The 25719-nt window shown below is 42.6% G+C and overlaps 1 protein-coding gene across 1 annotated transcript; it reads left to right on the plus strand.

Moving 5' to 3' along the window:
- Window positions 1-2669: 2669 nt before the first annotated feature.
- On the plus strand, window positions 2670-4030 carry LOC311628883 (tripartite motif-containing protein 60-like; the record flags this gene model as incomplete). The annotated part of the gene is given in 3 exon segments (XM_084896456.1): window positions 2670-2945; window positions 2949-3023; window positions 3029-4030. Coding segments are annotated over 3 exon segments (1353 nt in total).
- Between the last annotated feature and the right edge of the window lie 21689 nt (window positions 4031-25719).

Below are 25719 nucleotides of genomic sequence, written 5' to 3' on the forward strand. Positions count from 1 at the left end.
GGTTTCAGTTTAGTGCAAGGTTTGGTTTAGGCTAGTGTTAGTGTATCTATTAGTGGTAGGGTTACAGTTAGGGTTCAGTGTGTGTACAATGGAATCACCTGAATAGTTTGTGTATGGGTTAGTGCCTCTGCTAGTACTAGGGCTAGGATTAGGGCTAGGTTTATAGATCAGATTAGGTTTAGGGTTAGAGTTAGGGTTACGATTAGGATTAGGACTAGTGCTATGTTTAGGGTTAGGTTTAAGATTAGGGCTAGAACAAGGCTAGGGTTAGTCTTAATGTTACCATGTGGGTCTTTGTGTCCACAGTGGAATAATCTGTAGAGTTAGAGTTAGGGTTCAGGCTAGGTTTAGGGTTAGGATTAGTTCAGGTTTAGTGTTATGGCTAGTGTTAGGGTTAGGTTTTAGAGTTGTTTTAGTGTTAGGGTTAGATGTTTCATAAGGAGTAGGTTTACCATTATGGTTAGGATAGAATTAGGTTAGTGTTAAATTAAATCTATGCTTAGGGATAGGTTTAGGGTTAAGATTAGTTCTATGTCTATGGTTAGGATTGGGATTAGGAGTAGGGTTAGGGTTTGGTTTATTATCTGGTCCTTGGATGTACATTGCCATATCTATAGAGTTAGGATATGGGTTAGGACTAGGACAAGGTCAGGGTTAAGGTTAGGAGAAGGGTTACATTTAGGTATAGAGGTAGGTTAGGGTTAGTGTAAGGATTAACATTAGAGCTAGAGTTAGGGTTAAGGTTAGAATTAGGGGTAGGATAGGGTAATGATTAGGGCTAGGTTTAAAGTTAGGGTGAAGAGTAGTCTGGGGTTAGGGTTAGTGTTATTGTTAGGGCTAGGGCTAATGATAGGGTTAGGTTTAGGGCTAGGGTTAGAGTGTAAAGCTAGGGTTAGAGTCAGGGTTAAGGTTAGGGCTAAGGTTACAGTTAGGATTATGGTGAATGTTAGTGCTATGGTAAGGTCTAGGACTATGGTTTTAGTAAAGTTAGGGTTATTGTAGGTTTTGTTTCAGATTAGGGTTAGTGTTATGTTTGGGGTTAGGGCTTTGGCCATGGTTAAGATCAGTTACTGTAGCTTTGGATGCACAGTGGAATTACCAGGAGAGTTAGTGTAAGGGTAGGGTTAGGGCTAGCAATAGGGTTAGGGTTAGTGTTAGGGGTAGGGTTAGAGGTAGACTTAGCGCTAGGTATAGAGCTAGGGATAGGGGTCATATTAATATTAGGGCTAGAGTTACAATTAGGGTTAGGGCTATGGTTAGAGTTAGGGTTAGTGTTAGTGTTAGGATTAGGGGTAGGAATAGGATTAAGGTTCAGTTTAGGTTTAGGAATAGGGCTATGGTTATGATCAAGGGTAAGGTTAAGGCTATAGCTGTGTTAGTGCTAGGTTTTGAGTTAGGGCTAGGGTTAATGTTAGGATTAGTGTTATAGTTATGGCTTTGGGTAGGGTTAGGGTTGGGATTAGGGCTAGGGTTAGGGTTAGATATAGAGCTAGGCATAGAGTTAAGTTTAGGGCAAGGAAATAAAAAAGTTTAGGGCAAAGGCTATGTTTAGGGTCTGTTATATTTGGGACTATAGCTTTTGTTGGGTTTAGGCTGAGGTTTAGGGTTAAGATTAGAGTTAGGACTCTAATTAGTTAGTGCTAGGGTTAAGGTTAGTAAGTTTACGCTTAGAGTTAAGGTTAGTGTTAGTTGTATGCTTAGGTCTAGGGCTAGGGTTATGGTAAGGTTTAGGTTTAAGGTTATGGTTATAACGTATTAGGGTTTTTGTTATGTATATGGCTAGAGCTTTGGTTAGAGTTAACACCTGAGTATTTGAATGCACAGTGGAACCACCTGGAGAGTTACACTAATGTTTAGGGTTAGGCTTAGGCCTAGGGTTATGGTTTGGGTCCTTGGATGCACATTGGAACGACTTGAAGAGTTAGGGTTAACGTTAGGTCAAGGTCTAAGATTAAGGCTGGGGCTAGGGCTAGCATTATGTTTAGGGTTTCTGTTAAAGGTAGGGCTAGGGCTGGGGCTAAGGTTAGGGTTAGGGTTAAGCTTAGGGTTAGTGTTATGGTTAAGGCTAGGGCTGGAGCTAGGATTAGGGCTAGGAACAGGGTAGGGTTAGGTTTATTGTCTGGGTCCTTGGGTCAACATTGGAATAACCTGGAGAGATAGAGTTAGTGGAAGGGTTAGGGTTAGATTTTAGTTATCTAAAGTTTGGGGTTAAAGCTGGGTTTGGGGTTAGGGTTAATGTTATGTTGAGGGCTAAGTTTAGGATTATGGTTAAGCTTAGGGCTAGGGCTAGGGCTAGGGCAAGGGTTAGCATTAGGGTTATTGTTTAAATTAGGGCTAGAGACAACTGGTACAAGACGCATCCCAGACCCGTCCTGGAGACTCAGTCCACAGACTGGCCCACAGAAAGCTGGCACCAGAAACCACATATGACTTGGATTGAGCTTGTTTTTTGACCAGGAGCACTCTACATCCCTTGTGCAACGTGGTGTTAAATACAGGACAGGGCGGCAAGAAGACGACGTCAGCTGGTGGCTGGAACTCTTGGAAACTCCTAGTGCCTTCCACAGAGAGGAAGGCCTGAGCAGACCTCAGCTTCTCACCTTTCCTCACTCCTGGAGGATCACACTGACTGAAGGACAGTCTCTTCTGATAGACACCCTCACTGCACAATGGCCTATCCAGCTTTCCTGGTCAAGCTCCAAGCAGAAGCCAGCTGCCTCATCTGCCTGGATCACCTGAGAGACCCCGTGACCACTGAGTGTGGGGACAACTTCTGTCCCTCCTGCATCCACCAGCACTGGGAAGGTCTACAGGACACCTTTCCCTGTCCTGTCTGCCTCCACCACTGCCCTGACAGGAGCTTGAAGAGGAACCCCCAATTATGTGATATGATAGAGATTGTTCAGCAGATCCCCACCTCAGGGAGCCAGAGGAAACTGCAGGAATAAATACCCCTGTGTGGGAAGCACAGTGAGGTTCTGACCCTGTTCTGTGAGGAAAACATGGAGCTTCTGTGTGCCCAGTGCAGGGTCTCCTCCAGGATCAGGGCCTGATCCCCATTGAGGAAGCTGCAGCTAGTCACAGGAGGATGCTCAAAAGGCACATTAGAGACCTCACTCATAGCTTTAAAAATGCTGAAATTGTGTATAAAAAACAAGTTGCAAATACTTGGGAAGTGAAAAGAAAGATGAAAAAATGGAGGGAGGAATTGGACTTTGAATGTGAAGAATTTAAGTGTTTCTGGGAAACAGAGAGACAGGAAATTGATAACAATCTACTTATAGAAGAGGAGGATGTTGAAGAAAAACTAATTGAAAATGGAAGGCATATTTCATACCACATCAGGCTAAGCAATCTGTTAAGTGAAATAGAAGACAACTGTTTGCAGACAGACCTAGACTTACTCACGGACATAGAAAGGATCCACAACAGCTATGGAAACTTAGAGATCCCAGCAGTGTTTTCATGTGAATTAAAGAAGGAGTCTTACAGTACCCCCCCACATTATTTGGGCCTGCATAAAATGATCCGCACGTTTCAGGTAGATTTGACACTGGATCCTGAAATAGCCCATCCAAGCCTCAATATCACAAGTGATAGAAAAAGTGTGACCTTTAGGATATCAGAGGATCTTTCTAATCCACACGCACTTACTGCTTACCCAACTGTCCTGAGTTCTGAGGGATTTGATACTGGCAGACATTTTTGGATGGTAAACATAAAAGGCGCAGGTGAATGTTTATTAGGTGTGTGTAAAGAATCTGTCTCCAGAGATACTCTCATATCACCATCCCCAAGCAATGGATGCTGGCAATACCAGCAGAAGACTGATGTATTTGACCTTTTCTGTACAGGAGAACATCACATTGGCGTTTTTCTGGACTATGAGTTGGGAGAGGTTTCATTTTATAATTTGAATAACTGGTCATTCTTGAATGGACTAAGTGATACCTTCACAGAGAAACTCATGCCTTATTTCTCCATTGCACCTTCTTCAGAATCTCTTACAATCAGTATCATCATAGTCTAGTGATGAACAATTTGGGGGAAATTTTGTATGTGCTTATTTTTTCCCCTTTTTATTGAAAGGAATACTTAGAATCAAGATCCTGATTCCTAAAAAAAAAAAAAAAATTAGGGCTAGAGCTAGGGTTAATGTTATGTTTGGGATAGATATATGGCTAAGCCTAGGGTTAAGTTTAGGTTTATCATCTGGGTTCTTGGATACACATTGGAATCACCTAGAGATTTAGGGTAAGGGTTAGGCTAGGGCTACAGCTGAAGTTTGGGTTAGGGCTGGAGCTAGGGTTATGTTTAGGGCTATGGTTAGGGATAGTATTAGGAATAGGTTTTGGTTTATGATTAGGGCTAGAGATATGGTTACAGTTATAGTTAGTGTTAGGGTTAGGGTAAGGGCTAGGGCTATGTTAGTGTTAGAGTTAGTGTTAAGTTTAGGACTAGGGCTAGGGATAAGGTTAGAGTTACTGTTATAGTTAGGTCTAGGGCTTGGGCTAGGGCTAGGTTAAGGGTTATAGCTAGGGTTAGGATTAGGGTTGTACTGGGGCTAGTATTAGCCTTAGGGTTAGGCTAGGGTTAGATTTAGGATTAGGTATATATATAGAGAGAGAGGAAGGGAGAGGAAGAGAGAGATAGAAACATTGATATGAAAGAATCATTGACTGGCTGCCTCCTGCATATCCCCTACTGGGGATAGAGCCTGTAACCCAGGCATGTGCCCTTGATGGGAATCAAATCTGGCATCCTTCAGTCCACAGACCAACATTCTATCCACTGAGCCAAACCAGCTAGGGCAGGGTTAGGTTTAGTGCTATGATTAGGGCTAGGGCTCTGGTTCAGGTTAGGGTTAGAGTTAGGTTTGGGTTAGAGTTTGTGTATGGTGAGGGCTAGGACTAGATTTAGGGTTAAGATTAGGGCTAGGGTTAGGGTTAGGTTTTAGGTTTAGGGATAAGACTATGGTTAGGTTTAAGTTTTGTGTTAAGATTAGGGCTGGGGATGGGGTTAGGGTTAGGAATAGATATGGGATTAGGGCTGGGATTAAGATTAGGGTTAGATTTAGGGCTAGAGCTAGTGTTAGGTTTAGGATTGGGTTAGGGTTTAGGCTAGTACTAGGATTAGGTTTAGGGTTAGTGTTAGGGCTAGGGCTATGGCTAGGTTTATGTTATGTTTTATGGTTAGGTTAGGATTATGTTTAGGGTTATGGCTAGGGTTGTGATGAGGGCTAGGGTTAGGGTTATGGCTATGGTTGGGTTTAGGGCAAGAGCTAGTTTAGGGTTTAGGTTAGTGTTAGGGTTACAGCTAGGGCTATGGTTATATTTAGGTTTAGAGTTATGATTAGGGTTAGGGTTATGGTTAGGGCTAGGGCTAGGGATAGGGCTAAGGGTGGGTTACATTTAGGGCTAAGGTCATGGATAGGGTTAGGTTTAGCTTCTGGGTTGTTGGCTGCACATTGTTATCAACTGAAGATTTAGGTTTAGAGCTTTGCTTACAGTTAGGGTTGAGGCTATAACTAGTTTTAGGTTTAGGGTTAGGTTAGTGTTAAAGATAGGTCTCAGGTTAGAGTCACATTTTAGTATAGGGTTAGTATTGGGTTACAGCTGAGTTTAGGGTTAGGTTTAGTGTTATGCTTATGGCTAGGGTTAGTGTTAAGATTAGGGCTAAAACTAGAGTTAGGGTTAAGTTTAGTCTTATGCTTATGGCTAGGGTTAGAATTATGGTTAGGGTTAGGATTAGTGTTAAGACTAGTGCTAGGGCTAGGTTTAGTGTTAGGGTTTGTGTCTGGGTCATTGGATGAACATTGGAATTACCTGGAGAGTTAGTGTAAGGGGTAGGGTTAGGGGTAGATTTAGGGTAGGTTTAGTGTTAGTTTAATGTTACCGTGAGGGCTAGGTCTAGGGTTAGCATTGCATTTTTTTGATTGGATTGAGTTTTTGGTTTGAACTGGGGTTAGTGTTAGTATTATGGTTAGGTCCAAGGTTAGGGTTAAGGTTAGTGTTAGGGCGAGGGTTAGGGTTAGTGTTATGGTTAAGGCTGGGGTTGGGTTTATGGTTAGGGTTAAGTCTAGATCTAGGATTAGGGTTAGGGTTAGGGCCAGGGTTTGTGTTAAGATTAGGTTTCAAAGTTGGGTTAGATTTATTGTTAGAGTTGGAGTGTTAGTGTTAATATTATGGTTAGGGCTAAGATTACATTTAGGTTTAAGATTAGTGCTAAACTTAGATTTAGGTTTAGGGTCAGAGTTAGGAATAGTATAGGGTTAGGGTTATGTTTAAGGTTTGAGGCTATGGCAAGGGTTAGGGTTTGGTTTAAGGTTAGGTTTATGATTAGGTTTAGGGTTAGGGTTAGTGCCAGGGTTTGGTTAGTTTTAGGTTTAAGTTTAGGGGTAGGGCAAGATTATTGTTATGTTTAGATTTAGGGCTAGAGCTAGGATTATTGGTAGGGGTAGTTTTAGGGCTAGAACTAGTGTTAGGGAAAGCTAGGTTTAGGGTTTTGGTTAGGGTTACTTTTAGGGTTAGTGTTATGATTAGGACTAGGTTTAGTGTTAGGATTAGAGTTAGGTTTAGGGTTAGCGTCTGGGTCCTTGGATGCACAGTGTAATTACCTGGTGATTTAGGGTAAGAGTTAGGGTTAGGGTTAAAGTTAGGGTTAGGGTTAGGGTTAGGTTAAATTTGGTTAGGTTTAAGGCTAGGGTTAGTTTTAATTTGGGGTTCAGGTTAGGGTTAGGGTTAGTGTTAGGATTAGGGTTAGATTAAGTTTAGGGTTAGGGTTAAGGTTAGGTTTAGGTGTTAAGATTACAGTTATGGTTAGGTATAGGGTTAGGGCATACTTTAGGAAAATATGCAGGAAAGTGTTGAAACACATGATTCATGTTTAAAGAACTGTGGAATGTATAGGATCATCTTTAAAATAGTTAGAATTCTTATTGAAAGTGGTTGTAAATATGTAAGAAAATTTTGTAAAACCCTTATAATTCATGCTGAAAGAGTTGGGATATATGTAAGAAATTGTTCAAAGCACTTAGAATTCAAGCTTATAGAGCTGTGCAATCTGTAGGGAATTATTGAAACACTATCAATAAACATTAAAAAGCTGTGAAATGTGTAGGCTAGTGTTTTAAAACTTAGAATTTACATTGAAAGCACTGGGAAATATATGGGAAAATGATTGGAACACTAGGAATTCCCATTTATAGAGCTGGGATATCTGTAGGAAAATGTTGAAATATCTGTAGGTCACATTTAAAGGGCTGTGATGCCCTAACCCATATGGCTCAGTGGATATAGCATTGGTCTGTGGACTGAAGGGTCCCAGGTTCAATTCTGGTCAAGGGCATGTAACTTGGTTGTAGACACATCCTCAGTGAGGGATGTGCAGGAGGCAGCTGATCAATGTTTCTCTCTCATCGATGTTTCTAACTTTCTATCCTTCTCCCTTCCTCTCTGTAAAAAAAAAATCAATAAAATATATTTTAAAAAATAAACAAAGGGCTGTGAAATGTGTAGGATACTGTTAGGTTTAAAGTTAGAATTAGCATTATGAGTTAAGGGTTAGGGTGAGAGTTAGGGTTAAGGGTTATGGGTTAGGCTAGAGTTAGGACTTACTGTTAGGGTTAGCTATTGGTTTTAGGGTTGAGGAAATGTGTACGATAGTGTTTTAAAAAACAAATTCATGTTGGAAGTGCTGGGAAATATGTAGACGTGGTTGAAATGTTTATTATTCACATGTATAAAGCTGGGAAATTTGTAGGAAACTTGAAATACTGAGATTTCACTTTTAAGGAGCTGTGTGATGTATAGGAAAATGTTTAAAACACAGAACTCACATTGATAGAGCTCAAAATGTTTAGGAAGGTGTTAGAAACACTGAAAATTCAAGTTTAAAGGCCTGTGAAACATGTAGGATTAAGGTTAAGTTGGGAGTTAGGATTGGGGTTATGAGTTAAGGTTAGGGTTAGGGGTTAGGGTTTAGGCTAGATAGGGCTTACTGTTAGGGTTAGCATTTACTAGTAGTGTTAGGATTATGAAATGTGTAGGATAGTGTTAGAATTCATGCTAAAAGAACAGGAAAATGTTTAGGAAAGTCTTTAAAACACTTAGAATTCACATTTAAAAAGCTATGAAATACAGAGGATAGTATTTTAAAAACTTAGAATTCACACTGAAAGCCCATGGAAATATCTAGGAAGGAGTTGGAAACACTTATAATTCATGCTGAAAGAGCTGTGATATATGTAAGAAAGTTGTTGAAACACTTAGAATTCACATTTAATGAGCTTGGAAGTGTACAAAAGTGTTTAAAACACTTATAATTCATGTTTATAGACCTTGAAAATATGCAGGAAAGTGTTGAAACACAGAGAATTCATGTTAAAATAGCTGTGAAGTGTGTAGGATATTGCTAGGGTTAGGAGTTAGGTTTAGGGTTAGGGTTAGGGTTAGGAATTAGGATAGGGGTTAAGGATAGGATTAGGAGTTAGTATTAAGGTTAGGGTTAGAGTTAGGAGTTAGGTTCAGGCTATAGATAGGGTTTATTGTTAGTATTAGCACTTAGTGTTAGGATTAGGAAATGTGTAGAATAGTGTTTGAAAGATGTAAAATTCACATTGATAGAGCTGGAAAATGTTTAGGGAAGTGTTTGAAAAAGAGTTAACATTTATAGAATTGGAAATGTGTAGGGAAGTCTTGAAACTCTGAGACCATATTTAAAGAGCTGTAAAATGTGTAGGATATTGTCTAAAACACTTAGAAATCAGGTTGGAAGGGGTGGGATATATCTAAGAAAGTGTTAGAAAACACTTGTAATTCACACTGAAGCTGCTGGGGTATATGTAAGAAAGTTGTTGTAAACTTAGAATTTACGTTTCAAGAGCTACGAAATGAAGCAAAATAAGACAGTCAGAGAAAGATAAATATCACATGATTTCACTCATTTGTGGAATACAATGAACAACATAAACTGATGAACAAAAATAGAACCAGTGAAGGGAAAATATTTTAGAATCTAATAGACGTAATCCTGGTATTTGCAGATTTTAAATATTTCCTACAACTTTTGTGATATCATGCTATGTTAGTTTTGATAATATTATTATACCTAAAATATAGTTTTTAAAATATTAATGTTTATTCCCTATAATATTACTATATTTAAGATACTTTTTCTTGAATAATTGGTGTTTATTGCTTGTAACATTATTATATTTAAGACTAAAGGTCCAGTGCACGAAATTCATGCATGTCCCTCAGCCTAGCCTGTACCCTCTCCAACCTGGGACCCCTTGAGGGATGTCTGACTGCCCGTTTAGGCCCAATCCCAATGGGATCACAATCCAGGACTTCTGGCTTCCAACTGCTCACCTGTCTGCCTTCCTGATCACCCCCAAACCATTCACTTCTCAGCCTGATTGATGCCTAACTGCTCCCCTGCCAGCCTGTTTGCCCCTAATTGCCCTCCCTTGCAGGCCTGGTCCCCTCAACTGCTCTCCCCTACAGGTCTGGATTCCACCTCCCCCCCCCCCCCAACTGCCCTTCGTTGCGGGCCCAGTCACCCCCAACTTCCCTCCTCTGCTGGCCTGGTCACCCCTAATTGCCCTCCCCTGCAGGCTTGATTGTCCCCAACTGCCCTCCCTTGCAGTCTTGGTCCCTCCCAACTGCCCTCCCTTGCAGGCCTGGTTCCTCCCAACTACCCTCCCCTGCTGGCCATCTTGTAGCAGCCATCTTGTGTCCACATGGAGGCAGCCATCTTGTGTGTTGGAGTGATGGTCGATTTGCACATTACTCTTTTATTAGATAGCATTATTTTTCTTGAAATGTTAATGTCTATTGCATGTAACATTTTTATATTTAAAATAATTTTTCTTGGAGAAATTAAATAAATTTCCTCCTAAAAAAAATAAAGAGCTAGAAAATGTGTATAAAAGTGTTTAAAACATTTAGAATTCACATTGAGAGAGCTGGGTAATGTTTAGGAAAGTGTTTGAAACACTTAAAATGCACATTGATAAAGATGGGAAATCTGTTGGGAAGTGTTGAAACACTAAGAATTCACGTTTAAAGAGCTGTGAAATGTGTAAGATAGTGTTAGGGTTAGAATTAGCGTTAGGAGTTAGGGTTAGGGTTAGGATTAGGGATAAGGTTAGGGTTAGGGTTAAGGATAGAAGGTAGAGAGTTAGAGTTAGGAGTTAGGCTAGAGATAAGGATTACTGATAGGGTTAGCTCTCAGTGTTAGGGATAGGGAATACTTGTGATTAGTATTAAAAGTTCTGCGAAATATGTAGGAAAGTGTCTGAAAACATAATTCTCGCTTAAACAGCTGGGATATACCATATTTTCCAGCATATAAGACGACTTTTGAAACGAAAAAAAGTGAACCGAAAATCGGGGGCAAAAGACCAAAATTGCACAAAAATTACCTGCAGATCTTGACGGCAAAGTAAGTCTTTTCTTTAAAGTGGGGGGTAGTCTTATACAGTGAATATAGGCCTAAACCTATGTTTTAACTGTAAAATTAGGGTATAGTCTTATACTCCAGAAAATACAGTATGTAGGAAAGTGGTTGAAACACTTAGAATTCACATTTATAGAGTTGAGAAATCGGTAAGGGAGTGTTGAAACACTAAGAATTCATGTTTAAAGAGCTGTGAAATGTGTAGCTCAGTGTTAGACTCCTGTTCATCTCTGATGTGTTACTGCACTGTACCCTGATTGGCTTAAGGTCCTGGGTTAGCAATCTGGCTGGAATGTCTAATCTGAGGAGGGTGGCACAACAGGAGTGGGAATGCAGACTGGTGAAGCCATTATGGAAAACAATATGGAGTTTCCTAAAAAAATTAAATATAGAACTTGTATTTGACCCAGTGGCCCCACTTCTAGGAATATATCCCAAGAAACCCAAAACACCAATCAGAAAGAATGTATGCACCCCTATGTTCATAGCAGCACAATTTACAATAGCTAAGATCTCAAAACAACCTAAGTCCCCATTAGTAGATGAGTGGATAAATTTATACTATGGAATACTATACAGCAGTTAAAAAGAAGGATTTCTTAGCCTTTGAGACAGTATGAAGGGACCTGGAGAGTATCATGCTGAGTGAAATAAGTCAGTCAGGGAAAGACAATTATCACATGATCTCACTCATATGTAGAATCTAAGTCACAAAATAAACTGAAGAATGAAGTGTGTCCAGAGACATGGAAACATGGAACAGAGTGAGGACTCTCAGAGGGGAGGCAGGGTATGGTGGTTGTGTGGAAGGTAATCAACCAAAGATCTTGAATGCATATATGCATAACCCATCGGCACAGAGAATAGGGTGGTGAAGGTCTGAGAAATCGGTAGGGGAGTGTTGAAACACTAAGAATTTATGTTTAAAGAGCTGTGAAATGTGTAGCTCAGTGTTAGACTGAGCTACACATTAGTGCAAATGTTTAAAGAGCTGTGAAATGTGTAGCTCAGTGTTAGACTGAGCTACAGTAACATCCCTGACATGTTACTGCACTGTACACTGATTGGCTACATCAGGAGGGTGGGGACAGGCTGGTGGAGTATAATGGGGAGGAAAAGTACTTCCAACAGTAAAGAATTATTTTTAAAAAATGGGCAGAAGACCTGAGTAGACATTTCTCCAAAGAGGACATAAAATGGCCAAGAGACACATGAAAAAATGCTCAAAGTCACTAATCACCAGAGAAATGAATATTAAAAACACAAATATTACATGGACTCACTTATTTGTGGAATCTAATGAACAAAATGAATTGACTAACAAAATAAGGCCTGAAGCAGGAGGCATGGAACAATCTGACATACCTTGATGTGGGTTTGGGGGAACAAGAAGTTATATACTTACCAGAGGCCCGGTGCACAGATTCGTGCACACTGAAAGGGAATTAATTAGAAAAAATATTTTAAATATAGTAGAGTCAACCAAACTCACAATAAACAACAGACTGAAACACACACATGCGATTGGCGCCTGTGAGAGTTTTATATGTATCACACATACATGAGCCAACTTAGCCCTTTATAGATATAGAATAAACCTGCTTAATTAGACCTGCTTTCTGATTTAGCTAAACTTTTTCCAGCCCAGTAAAGCACCCCAACTTCTCTTTCAGGAATTTGTCAGCAACACAGCAATACATATCAACATGAAACAGATCATTATTGTAGATCATGCAGGGAGAACAAAGGTAAAATGTTTAACTACAGCAGTGTTTGACTATATTCTGCACAGTGAGAAAACCTGAGGTCATTTTCAAGGTCTACCATTTCTTACTTCTTTGCAGTTGGGCCAAGTTTCTAAGCTTTCTAAATCTCCATTTTCCAGCTAATGTAAAGAAAATAGAATTCCACTGAGTCTCCTATGTACCCACTCCAGGACTTCTGTGAGGATCAAATGAGATGAGGCAACTGAAAATGCTTCACAAACATTTGGTTAAAGAGTGAAATGTTTGCACAAGCCACGTTCCTGGGCTGAAGAAATGTAAGGCAAGCCATGTTCCTGGGCGGAAGAAACTGCAAGGAGGCTAGTTGCTAGGGAGAGGGCATTGCTATGTGGCATCATTACCCAGCACCCACAGCAATCATTTCCAGGCTGGGCTGGGCTGTGGACTGCATTTTGGGCCATGGGGTCTTGGCAGTGTTGGCTGTGATTTGGTGGGGTTTCGTTCTGGGGTGGTGGCGGGGCCTATGTTACACTTGGGGGAAGCAAAGTGTTGGTTTGTCAGAGCCAGGTCTGCCCAGATAGCTCCCCCATCTCCAATCACTCAGCTGGCAGCTGGAGGCAAGGGAAGTTCCAAGGCAGACTCCCCTAGGCTGTGGCTGAGAGCGGATCATTCTGGGAGAGGGGGTGTGTGTGGGGGGGAGGAGACCTGGGGGGGCTGTGGCTGTGAGGGGTGGGGTGAGGGGGTCTACAAGGGGGGGGCTGTGGCTGTGAGGGGTGGGGTGAGGGGGTGTACGGGGGGGGGCTGTGGCTCTGAGGGGTGTGGTGAGGGGGTGTAGGGGGGGCTGTGGCTGTGAGGGGTGGGGTGAGGGGGTGTATGGGGGGGGCTGTGGCTGTGAGGGGTGGGTGGGAGGGAGGCACTGGCTGCGGCTGGGAGGGGATCGCTCTGTGGGGGTATGGGCGCTTCCAAGGCAAAGACCTGAGGCTGCAGGTGTGTGTGTGAGGGATCACTCCAAGGGGAGTGAATTTGTTTTTTTTTTGTTTGTTTGTTTTTGTTTGTTTTTTTAAAATTTTTTAAAATATATTTTATTGATTTTTTACAGAGAGGAAGGGAGAGAGACAGAGAGCCAGAAACGTCGAGAGAGAAACATCGACCGGCTGCCTCCTGCACACCCCCTACCGAGGATGTGCCCGCAACCAATGTACATGCCCTTGACCGGAATCGAACCTGGGACCTTTCAGTCCGCAGACCGACGTTCTACCACTGAACCAAACCGGCTTTGGCTGTTTTTGTTTTTTATAAAGGGTCGGGAGGGCCTCTGGGCAGCATTCCACCAGGCTGCTTATGCCTCTGGCTCTTAGCAGCAGCCCTCCCTGGAACTGGGGGACTCTGGCCAGTCTGAGAGGACTGGACGCCACCATCTTGTGGCTATGGGCACTGCCATTTTGTTGCAGAGTGATGGTTAATTTGCATATTACTCTTTTATTATATAGGATTGTGTAGCCCATGGACATGGGCAATGGGGTGGTGAAGACCTGTGGGGAGGCATAAGGGCTGGGAAGAGGGGGGGGGGAGGGAAGGGAAATTGGAGATATCTGTAATACTGTAAACAATAAAAAATATACTTAAGAAAAAAAAATGACAATCCTATGTGGTTCCTGTAGACTCGGCTGAAATGGATCTCCTTGGCATTTGGGTGTCCTTAAAGGCTGCCTGGCTCACTGGAAAGTGCATCCAAGGCAGGGAATTAGCCAATTAGCAGAAGAGGGAAATAAAGATGATGTCAACAATTAAAATATAAACTGCAATTATTTTGCTCCTACGCAGGAATTTTGTTCTGACTCACAATTGTCAGTCCCAGAAAGTGATCACATTGCCCTCTGGTGGCTGCTACAGAGATTGCAGTCTCACTTTCCAGCTTCTTGGTCTGTCACCTGAGGCTCTAGGTGCTCATGGAGGTTGGGCCTCTGTGATGAAAGGTTTTGGTGCACTGCCTGTACCTCTTAAATTTATTTTGTTTCATCTCTCAAAATTACTGGAAGCTTCATGTTTCAGCTTCCACAATCTAGACGTATTTATGATGACTTAAGTGATCACATTTTTAATTTTGTTATTATCCTATATAAAATACAGATAATATGCAAATTGACCATCACTCCAATACACAAGATGGTCACCCTCATGTGGTCAAAGATGGCCACCCCCTTGTGGACACAAGATGGTTGCCACAAGATGGCCAGTAAGGGAGGACAGTTGTGGGTGATCAGGCCAGCAGGGGAGGGCAGTTGAGAGGGACCAGGTCTGCAAGGGAGGGGAGTTGGGGGTAACTAAGTCAGCATAAGAGGGCAGTTGGGTGTGTTCAGGCCTGCAGGGGAGGGCAGTTGGAGGTGACCAGGTTTGCAGGGGAGGGCAGTTGGGGGTACCAGGCCTGTAGGGGAGGACAGTTGGGAGTGGGGACCAGGCTGGCAAAGGAGGGCAGTTAGGGGTGACTGGTCCCGTAGGGGAAGATACAATAGTTGGGGGGTGGGCAGGATGGCAAGGGAGGGCAGTGGGTGACTGAGTCAAGGCAATGGCAGGCCTCAGATATCAGCTGCCTAGCTTCCCAGGGAAGGCCGAGGTAAACAGGGCTGGCAGAGGCAGGTGCTGCTGGCAGTGGCAGAAGCAAAGGTGTGATGGAGGCATCACCTATACTTGATCACCAGGTTGCCTCCCATCCCTGAGGCTTCTTGGACTGTAAGAGAAGGCAGGCTAGACTGAGGTACCCCCCCTCCCCCCGTTCCAATGCATGAATTTTAATGCATCTGGCCTCTAGTAAGATACATCTTGTGTATTGGTGTGTGTCCTTTGACCCCACACCATTACAGCAGGTGGACAAGGACTCATGAGGGGGTGTGGCCATAGCCTGAGAGGCCTGGGCTTTGAGCTGGGCTTTGAGCCAGCTTACAGCCCTCCTGCCAAGGCCCTGTGCTAGCCCTGGGATGCGCTACAGGCTCACCCCACCTTCCTGTCCTACTCCGGAACCCTCTGAAACCCTCCAGACACAGAAGGGCATCTGAGAGAGTGGGTTATAGGCACCTGATGCCATATGGGCTCCCATGTATCTTGTGGTTCAAGTGGACTTGCCACTCTCTCCCACCATCCCTCAAAGTCAGCACTTTCAGTCATTCCACAGTGGACACAGTGCCAATCCTATTCGATGGACTTCCCCAGGGCACAGCCCCTCTTCGGCCCACTTCCCATGGACACATGCTCAGCTCCTGGGCATCAGCTCCTTCCCCTCCTGCTCCAAACCAGGTCCTGGTGGTGCTGTCCTCTGGGGTTCGGCACTTGGGCTGGGCTGGGCTGGATGCAGGGGGCCGGCGTTCCTCACCCGAGAGCTTGGTCACCTCTCCATCAGGAGGTACCAGCCGTTCTTCTGTTGTCTGGCAGGGAGAGGAGCATGGAGCAGCGTCGCTTGCCAGAGGACTGACTAAAGGATGTGCCTTTGTGGCTGTATCGACAGGCAAGCACTGTTAGCTGGCCAGGACCTATTTTTAAAGCCTGTTTTGTACCCACAGCAGTTCAGGTGGCTATCAATGCACCCATGTTAATCTCAGACAGGGCGAGGGGCTGCATGTGGTTATTAGGGGGAGTACATCACCCACACAAATGGTTATCTTACCGAGTCACTCTGAGTCAGTAACTGAAGTTCAAATCCTTATCTCTAGGGTACACATGCTCAGGGCAGTGGGAATGTATCCTTAATATCACACTTTAAGTTTCAAGAAAGTTAACTCAAACATTTTTAAACCTTTTTAACATTTTAGGTACATTAAAGCATTTTTAAACATTTCTACATATTACTACCACAAATGGTTTTGCTGCTGGGCAGGAGTTTTGCTCTGACTCACAATTGTCTGGAAAGTGGACACACTGCCCTTTGGTGGCCGCTACAGAGATTGCAGCCTCACTTTCCAGCTTCCCAATCTGTCACCTGAGGCTCCAGGTGCCCATGGAGGTTGGGCCTCTGTGATGAAAGGTTTTAGTGAACTGCCTAACTTCTTTAATTTATTTTGCTTCATCTTTCAAAATTAATGGAAACTTCATGTTCCAGTTTCCACAATCTAAGACTTATTTGTGATGACTTAAGTGATCACATTTTTAATTTTTTATTATAAGATACTAGAGGTCTATTGCATGATATTTGTGCAAGAATAGGCTCCTGGCCTCACTCCCAGGCACCTGGAGCTGGCACGTCCTCGCTTCTGTCTGGAGCACCACTCCAATAGCTCCCTCCGCCGCCCCCCCTTGTCCTTATAGTAGGCTTCACTCTGTGCCTGCATATGCAAATTAACCTCAATCTTTGTTGGGTTAATTTGCATAGTCACTCTGATTGGCTGTGGGTGTAGCGGAGTGATGGTCAATTCTCTTTTATTAGGTAAGATAGGAGCCCAGGTGTGTCCTTTGACCTCACACCTTTACACCACCTGGACAAGGACCCCTGAGGGGGTGTGGCCACAGCCTGAGAGGCCTAGGCTCTGAGTTGGTCTGCAGCCCTTCTGCCAAGGCCCTGTTCCAGGCCTAGGAGCCCTGGGGTGTGCTACAAGCTCACCCCACCTTCCTGTCCTACACCGGGACCCTCTGAAACCCTCCAGGCACAGGAGGGCATCTGAGCCAATAGGTTATAGGGATTTGATGCCATATGGGTTCCCATTTATCAGCTGGCTCTTGTGTGCTGGGGTCTTGTCACCCTGATAGTTGACCAACCATACCAGCATATCCAAGAATGGACAGTTCCCTGGGTGTGTGTGCTGGGGTCTTGTCACCCTGATAGTTGACCAACCTATCAGGGTGTGGTTGGGTGTGGTTGGCTGAATAAGGCGTTCTCCCCTCCCCCAAGATGTTCACAACCTAACCCCTGGAGCCTGTGAATCGGTCACCTTATGTGGCAAATGGGACTTTGCAAGTGTGATGAGGTGACTGGCCTGGAGATGGAGAGCCCTCCGGGCCCATTCAGGTGGGCCCAGTGGAACCTCCAGAGCTCCTGTGAGAGGCCATGGGAGCCACTGAACCAGAGAGAGACTAAAGGCCTTCCTGCCCGCTGGCTTCGAAGACAGAGGAAGGGCAGCAGCTGTGGCAGGAAGGCGGCTTCTGGACTCTGGACAAGATGAGCAGGGATTCTCCCAGCTTCCAGGAGCCTCCCTCACACCCTGACTGAGGACCGCTGCCCGCCCCCCCCCCCCCCCAGAACAGGCAGAAAGCAATCCTGCTCTTTGTTGGTTTTTTTGTTAATCCTCACTTGAGGGTGTTAACATAAAAAACATTCAAACTTGTAAAGAATTTTTTGTAAGTTTATTTGAGCCAAACTGTTGACAATTGCTAGGAAGCAGAATCTCAACAGATGGGAATAATGCTCCAGAGAATGGCAGTGTTTCATATATTTGTACACATTACAATCAAAGGCGGAGAGGGAAGTGGTAACATGAATTCCGTTGGTGATAGATTAGGGAGACAGAGAAAGCAAAGTAGGGGGGACCTCTGGGATTGGATAAAAAGTAAAATGATAGACACATAGTTTTTTACTTAGGTGGGGACAGGATAGCTAACAGTCCACAATTAACTCAATAACAGTGACAATGGAGGAATTTATGGTCTCAGTCCTAGAGCCCTGGTGCATTTGGTTGTGGCCTGAGGGGACCGGAACAAGGGAAGTTACAAGTAACCCTAACATTTCACAGGTACATTATCTTAGATGCAAAAAGACAATAGGCTCAGTTAAGGTAAAGATTGACCTTTGTGAGGAAAAATACTGGCCTAGGACATGGCTACCCATTATAAACTGCTTTTAGTTAAAGTTTAATTCCAGACCATCCTTTGTGGTTACTTTAGGTGTCTGAGTTTGCAATACTGCCACGCAGGCCTTCCCTGAGCTTGTTGGGTTTCATCCACCCATCCTCCCTTTGGCCATAAACCTGTTAACGAAAAAAACATTGAAACCTGTAAAGAATTTTTTAATGAGTTTATTTGAGCCAAAACTGTCGACATATGCCGGGAAGCAGAACCTCAACGGATTGAGATAATGCTCTGAAGAATGTCGGGTTACATTTCTCAATTTATACACCGAAATCAAAGGAGGGACATAGGTGGGTTACATGAAATTCATTGGTGATGGAGTAAGGAGGCGGGAGAAAGCAAAGCAGTGGGAAAGTCCTGGGATTGGATAAGAAGTAAAATGATGGAGGTGTACTCAGGTGAGTACAGGAACAATTAACATGATAAAGAAGGAATTTGAGGCATCTGTCCTGGTGCCCACCACATTTGGTTGTGCCCCAGGGGCTCTGGAAAAAGGGAAGTCACAAGTTACCCAGACATCTCACAGATATGTTATCTTAGAGGCAGAAAGGCAAATGGGCTCAGTAAAAAGATCAAAGTTGATCTCTGTCTGGGAGAATATCTGGGACATGACTACCTACTATAACCTGTTAGATATTTAATTTTCAAACCATCTTTTGTGGTTATCTTAGGTCTCTGGGTTTGCAAGACTGCCACACAGGCCTTCCCTGAGCTTGTCAGGTTAGCATGTGGCTTTTTTCTTTCACATTTCCCCCCTTCTGGTCATTAATCAATCCAAAGGATGCATTGATGACCAACCTTTTGGTTGGATAATGGAGTCCCACGGCGCTAGGAACGCTCATTCCTAGGATGTCTCAGTGTCAGCATGTCTTGCTGAACTGGTGGACCACTGGGGATGGGGACAAGACCATAACCTTAGATGGCATTTAAGGTCGAATTATATATTTAAAAAAAGGCAAGTAAATAGGAGGCAGTCAGATCCTATATGTCCTTATTAAAAGTATTCTGGATCATTTCTAATTTTTGAGCCACCATGATCTGAGTCATTTTGCTGTTTATCTTACGTTTTGCCTTTCTGCATCTGATATAACATTTACATATCATGGACAAGAGCAACAATAGTAAACCAGTAACAGTGATTAGGAACAGAAGATGTCTAATACTAGACAAGGAAAAATCTAAAGGGATCAAGCATCCCAGACAACCGAAAATTCTTTGTATGTATTATGATATTTTTTTTTATTAAGCTAATTATATGTTTTCCTCCTTCATCTACTGTCATTTGTACTTTATGATATGTTTGGTCAGATGAATTGAGACTCTCTACTATTTCACTATCTAGAAGTTCTAATTTTTCTTCTGGCCAATTAGTTTCCATAGAAATGACTTCCTAGGGAGGATTAAGTTCAATTTCCCAATATATTGGTTCTTCAGTATCAATATTATCATAGGTTTTATGAGCCTCAGGCAAAGTTATTTTTCCTATAATTTCAGTATTACACCATATTCTAGTATTATTTAAAGTAAACTTGGTGTTATTACAGTAAAAATCACTTACTGTAATAGAAGAGTTTTTTTTAAACCTTCCCAGTAAAAACGCCCCTTTCCCATATACCATATGTTGTTATTTACGGGGGTAGATACAATGGGCCAGGACTGAGTGAATTCAGTATTCCATATGGATTGGGGGCATAATCATTCACCCCTCTGACTTTCACAATCAGACAGTGAGATGGGTTCCCATTGTTTATTATTTTTAAATATGGCCCATCTACTTCCCATTGGAAGTATTCTAGTATTATTGAGGATGGTTACTATGCCAGCCAGTTGAACTACTGGGAATTTAAGCCTAGGATAAACTGGCACCTGGGCTTTTAAGACACAACATCATAGATCGCATTTCCCATTCAAAATTTTCCAAATTCCTAGGAAACCATATGAGTCCCATAAGAGTCTGGCCTGGGCTCCTGTAGCCATTATAGTTGGCCATTGTTTCATAGCCACTTCAGATTCCATTTTGCATTAGCATAGACAATAGGCCCTGTTGAGTTAGGGCATGGGCATGTTCCCATTGTTGGGTTTGTGTATGAGTTTTTAATAGTCTGTCGAATCTGTTCTATCCATGAAACTAAGACTTTATTATTTTACCATGCTGCTTCCCATCCTTTTCCTTCTTCCTGAAACAGCATTCCCTCTATATGACCTATTTGAGATAAAGAATCTTTTTCGTCTGCATCCAAGATGGCTGCGCGCAGGTGAACACCTAGCCGCAGCCGCACACAACAATTTCAATAAAATACAACTAAAATATAAAACGGACATTGCCCAGAACTACAGGAAGGTTGACTGACTGGAAATTCTATAGCGAGAAGCAAGGACAAAACCAGAAGGAGGCGTGGAGGAGCTGGAAAAGCCCAAGGTACGGAGACGCGGCGCGCGGAGAGGACGGAGCCAGAGAGGAGGGGGAGACGGAGTGCCTGGTGGGCGTTCCCTAGCGGAAAGGAGATAAAACTCCGACTGTGCTGGGCCCCTGACTGCTCTGAACCCCCGTTCCCCAGACCCCGGGGACCCAGGCTCAGCCATAGGGAGCCGGGCTGTAAGGCGGACCCGGGGAAGCCGCGGCGAAAGGAGGTCCCGGCGGCGTACACTGCGCGCAGAGAAGGGACGGTCGGCTGTGCCGCGGGATTGCCCTGGCCGGAAGGAGACTGGGGCTCCAGACTGCTCTGAACGCCACCTCCAACCCCACTTCCAAATGAACTGAACCCCAATACCGGGCTCATTGGGGGAAAACCTAGACTGTTTGGCAGCAGGCGAAAATCGAGGCCACCTTTCTCTCAGAGGCGCCGGCAGCGAGCACTGAAGGACCCGCATAGGGCGGGGCTGACGGAAGCCAAAGCTGCAGGCTCCACCCTGAAACCTCGCCCCATCTGTAACTGCGAAATGCGACAACAAAATAAATCACAAACAAAAGAAATGGAGGACAAAAAGCGTCTGGATATAGAGTTCAAATCTACGCTTATAAGGTTTTTCAAGAATTTCCTAGAAAAGATGGATAAGACCTATGAGGATATGAAAAGAGACCATCAAGAAATGATAAGGGAACAACAAGAAATAAAGAATACATTGTCTGAAATAAAACATATTTTACAGAGTCCTAAAAACAAAAGGGAAGATCGCAAGAATCAAGTCAAAGATTTGGAACATAAAGAGCCAGAAGACACTCCTTCACAGAAGCTAGAAGGCAAGAGAATCCAGAAAATTGAAAATAATGTAAGAAACCTCTGGGACAACTTCAAGCGAACCAACATCAGAATTATGGGGGTTCCAGAAGATGAGAGAGAGCAAGATATCGAAAACATACTGAAAGAAATAGTGACAGAAAACTTCCCCCACCTGGCGAAAGAATTAGACTTACAAGTCCAGGAAGCGCACAGAACTCCAAACAAAAGGAATCCAAAGAGGAACACACCAAGACACCTCATAATTAAAATTCCAAGAGCAAAAGACAAAGAGAGAATATTAAAAGAAGCAAGAGCAAAGAAGGTAGTTACATATAAAGGAGCACCTATACGATTGTCAGCTGACTTCTCAACAGAAACCATGCAGGCCAGAAGGGAATGGCAAGAAATATTCAAGGTGATGAATAGTAAGAACCTACAGCCAAAGATAATCTATCCAGCAAAGCTATCACTCAGAATTGAAGGTCAGATAAAGAGCTTCACTAATAAAAAAAAGCTAAAGGAGTTCATCACCACCAAACCAGAATTATATGAATTGCTGAAGGGGGTTCTTTCAGAAGAGAAAGTAAACAAAGATAAAAAGTATGAACAACAAATACGTAACTATCAACAAGTGAATCTAAAAACCAAGGAAATTAAAAAAAAAATCTGATGAACAATAGTAACTGTTGAATATAATAGAATCAGAGGTATGGAAGGGGAGTGAACTGATGATTCTTGGGGAAAAGGGGAGAGGGGGGCGTGGGAAGAGACTGAACATAAACTGTGCACCTATGGATGAGGACAATGGGGGGTGGGGAAAGGACAGAGGGTGGGGTGGGAACCTGGTGGAGGAGAGCAATGGTGGGGAGGGGGGGAAGGAACATTTGTAATAATATGAACAATAAAAACTTATAAAAAAAAAAAAAAAAAAAAAGAATGAAAAGCAAGGCTTTACAACCAAGATTACTCTACCCAGAAAAGCTGTCATTTAGAATTGAAGGACATAAAGAGCTTCCCAGACAAGAAGTTAAAGGAATTCATCACCACCAAACCCTTATTGTGGTGCAATCTTAAAGAGTATTCTTTGAGAAGAAGAAAAAATATATTAAAATATGAACAATAATATGTCAATAAATACATGTCTATTAACAAGTGAATAATTATAATCAAGTGACCATTATAATCGGTCTATTGAACAACCAGTTGACTGGTCACTATTCACTATGACACACACTGACCATCACAGGGTAGACACTCAATGCAGAAGCCACCCCCTGGCGGTCAGTGCACTTCCACAGCCAACCTCCCATGAACAGCCATCCTCCCATGGTCCCGCCCCCCATCCATCTAGCCTGATTGGCCCCAATCGGCCCCAATTGCCAGCCAGGCCAAGGGACCCCACCCATGCACAAATTTGTGCACTGGGCCTCTAGTATAAAATAAATGAAGAAGCAGAACAGAAACAGACTCATAGATACAGAAAATATTTTGACGGTTGCTAGATAAGAGGGACTCAGGGGATAGATTAAAAAAGTGAAGGAATTAAGAAGTACAAATTGGCTCTAACTGGTTTTGCTCAGTGGATAGAGTGTCAGGACTGAAGGGTCTCAGATTCTATTCTGTTTGGAGGAATATGTCGATCAATCATTAATGTTTCTATTTCTCTCCTTCCCTTACCCTTCCTCTCTGAAATCAATAAAAAAAAATATTTAAAAATAAAAAAAAATAAAGCACAAACCACAAAAAAAAAAAAAAAAAAAAAAGAATCTTTTTCTAATGAACGTTAGAAAAGTTCAGCTTGTTCCAGAATACTAAAGCCAGCCCTATTCCTCCAAATATTCTCCTTTTCCTTCTTTTAGGGAGACCAATGTTGTTGGATCCACCAGAAATGTTGTTGCCATTGGGTAGCTATTGCATGGGAGCAATTAGAGTATACTGAGTGGACCCAAAAATGTTGCGTTTCCTATGCCATAGTTAAATGAGTGGAGGTGACTCCCAAATGAGCTAGAGTTTGGGTATTCCATAGGGCTCCTCAAGAGTCCAGGACACAAAGACAGTGGGGTAATTATAAACATATCTACCCACTAAGTGATGTCAATAATTTCTAAAATGGGGACCCATTGATTTCTTTCTTGTTTCACAGACATCCAACCATAAGAGCATGGCTGGTGATTCTGAGGACACCATATGCTATGACAGATAGGACAGGCTGCTACAAACCTTTAGCCATCATATTCAGGTTTTTCTTTTAGCTATTCATCATTTATCTCTATAACAATACAATATTCATCTAGATTAAATCCATATACAATTCTACCAGTGGAATTACCAGGGAAATATTCTTGGAGGTATTTGCTTAAGGTGGGTCCTTTATAATAGAGCCAGAAAACAACAACAACCAAAGTTTATTGATGGTAGAAGACCAATGTGTGGCTAACAAAGCATTAATTTCACTATCATACCTGATAATCAAAACACCATTGTGTACTAGGTGGGAAAGATTAGCAAGTATCCAAATTAAATTTTTCATATCTAATAAGGGAGGAGGTCTGGGGAGGTAGATATTGTTTCCATTAGGAAACTATAAGGATAATAAGAATATGAAAATCATTTTATGTACATTCAATCAATAACAATCAGATGATATAAAAGCAAGCAATATCAGTTTGTGAGCATACAAGCCTTGTTGACGTCATCTTGGGATAGCTGTCTGCCTCTGTGGTTGGCAACTTCTCATCCTCGAAAGTTCTCAGCTGTTTCTTGTCCTTAAAAAAGTCTTTGATCTCCATTGCAGACGGAGATGGGTGTCAGAGATGGGAGTAGACGTCCATTCACAAACAGGTGCCTTTTAAAATGAGAAATGTGAATCCATGAGCTAACTGCTTTAAGTTTAGCTGCACATGGGTTAGTTAGTAATACCTGGTAAGGTCCCTTCCAATGAGGTTGGAGAGCTTTTTTTTTTTATTTGATGTCTTTTCCAATACACCAAATCTCCTGGTTGTAGGCCGTGATCTTTGAAATCTTCGTCTCCCCGGAGTGCACTGTGAAATGAATCTGTTACCAATTTGTTAGTTCCTACAATGCAGAGTGTCTGCTCTTTACTTTTCCCTATATTCAGGAAACAAAAGATTTAAAGGTCAACAATATTTTAAACAGAATCATAAGAATAATTAACCTCAATTCATTTAGTCCCAGTTGTTTTGTTTATCCTGATTATTGGTCAGTAGTTTCTGAATTGTTATTCCTTGAAGTTCTATAAATTTTCAACCAGTTCAAAATATGACCTGCTTAGAAGCCTGCAAGTTAGAATAAATCCGAGTCCGTTTCATGGATTTTTCTAGACATATATACCTACAAATGTATCAGAATAAAGCTGTCCATAAATGACAAAAATTTTAAAGTGGCATGGTAATAGATTTGATAAAAAACTTTGCTTTTTTATAAAATATAACATTCCAAGACAACAATTTATTTGTTAAGTAATAGTCCCTGTAAAATGACATAGAGCACATGTGTCAAACACACGGCCCGTGGGCCAAATCCAGCCCGCCAGGCCTTGCAATGTGGCCCGCACCGCGCTGTCATCACTGCACTCCGCTGTCAGTTTATGACATTGTCAGTTTATGACTGTTCAGTAAACCATTCGGCCCGCGATTTAGGCTGGATTTTAGATTTTAGCCCCTTCTCTGATTGAGTTTGACACCCCTAACATAGAGAATAATATAAAATTTGTATACCTTTAGATTCAATTATAATATCAATAGATAAAGAATAATATGTATAAGATTTTAAAATCAGGCACATGACTTATTGCATTCTTGAGCATTGAAAATAATTAATAAACCCCCAATATGTGAAAATCAAATACCCAGAGTATCACTGGCAGATGCCCCCACAGAGAATCATGACACTTTTGGCTTGCCAGTGTCCCTGCTATACACATGCTATCCTCCCAAAGTCTCCTGTTTAAACTTGACTCTGAGAATCCTTGCAAGTTCCTTTCTGAATCAGAGTGCTTTAACAATGCACATGACCTGTCCCTTGCTCTTGATTGGAGCACAGCCACACAGTCTATCCTGACTGGCTAATTCAAAGGGAGGGGTTGGCCCTGTTCTTTCAATGGGAGCAGCCATGCGGTCCTGGCCATGCGGTCATGGCGGCTGCCAAGTCACAGTCCAAAACGGAAGCTGTCTAAACTGTTCTTTGACAGAAAAGGTGATTTTGTTTATTTTCACAATAAATAAGGAAAGAGCGAACTGAAACTCCTAAAAGATAGACAACCACAATTATACTGCAGACAGACAGACAGACAGAAATCTCACTATTTCTGGAGGCGGAACCCTGAGAGGGAGAGCAAGAAGAGCCCCCAAGAAAAAGAACTCTTGGCAGCTGCTGGGACGTTCTTGCAACCTCTCTCAAGCTTTCAACCACTCCACACACAACTAGGCTTCCCCAGAGTGGGACTTGCCTCTTCTTTCAACAAA

This window comes from Pipistrellus hanaki, assembly GCF_964339955.1.
Source record: "Pipistrellus hanaki genome assembly, chromosome: 10".
Taxonomy (NCBI): domain Eukaryota; kingdom Metazoa; phylum Chordata; class Mammalia; order Chiroptera; family Vespertilionidae; genus Pipistrellus; species Pipistrellus hanaki.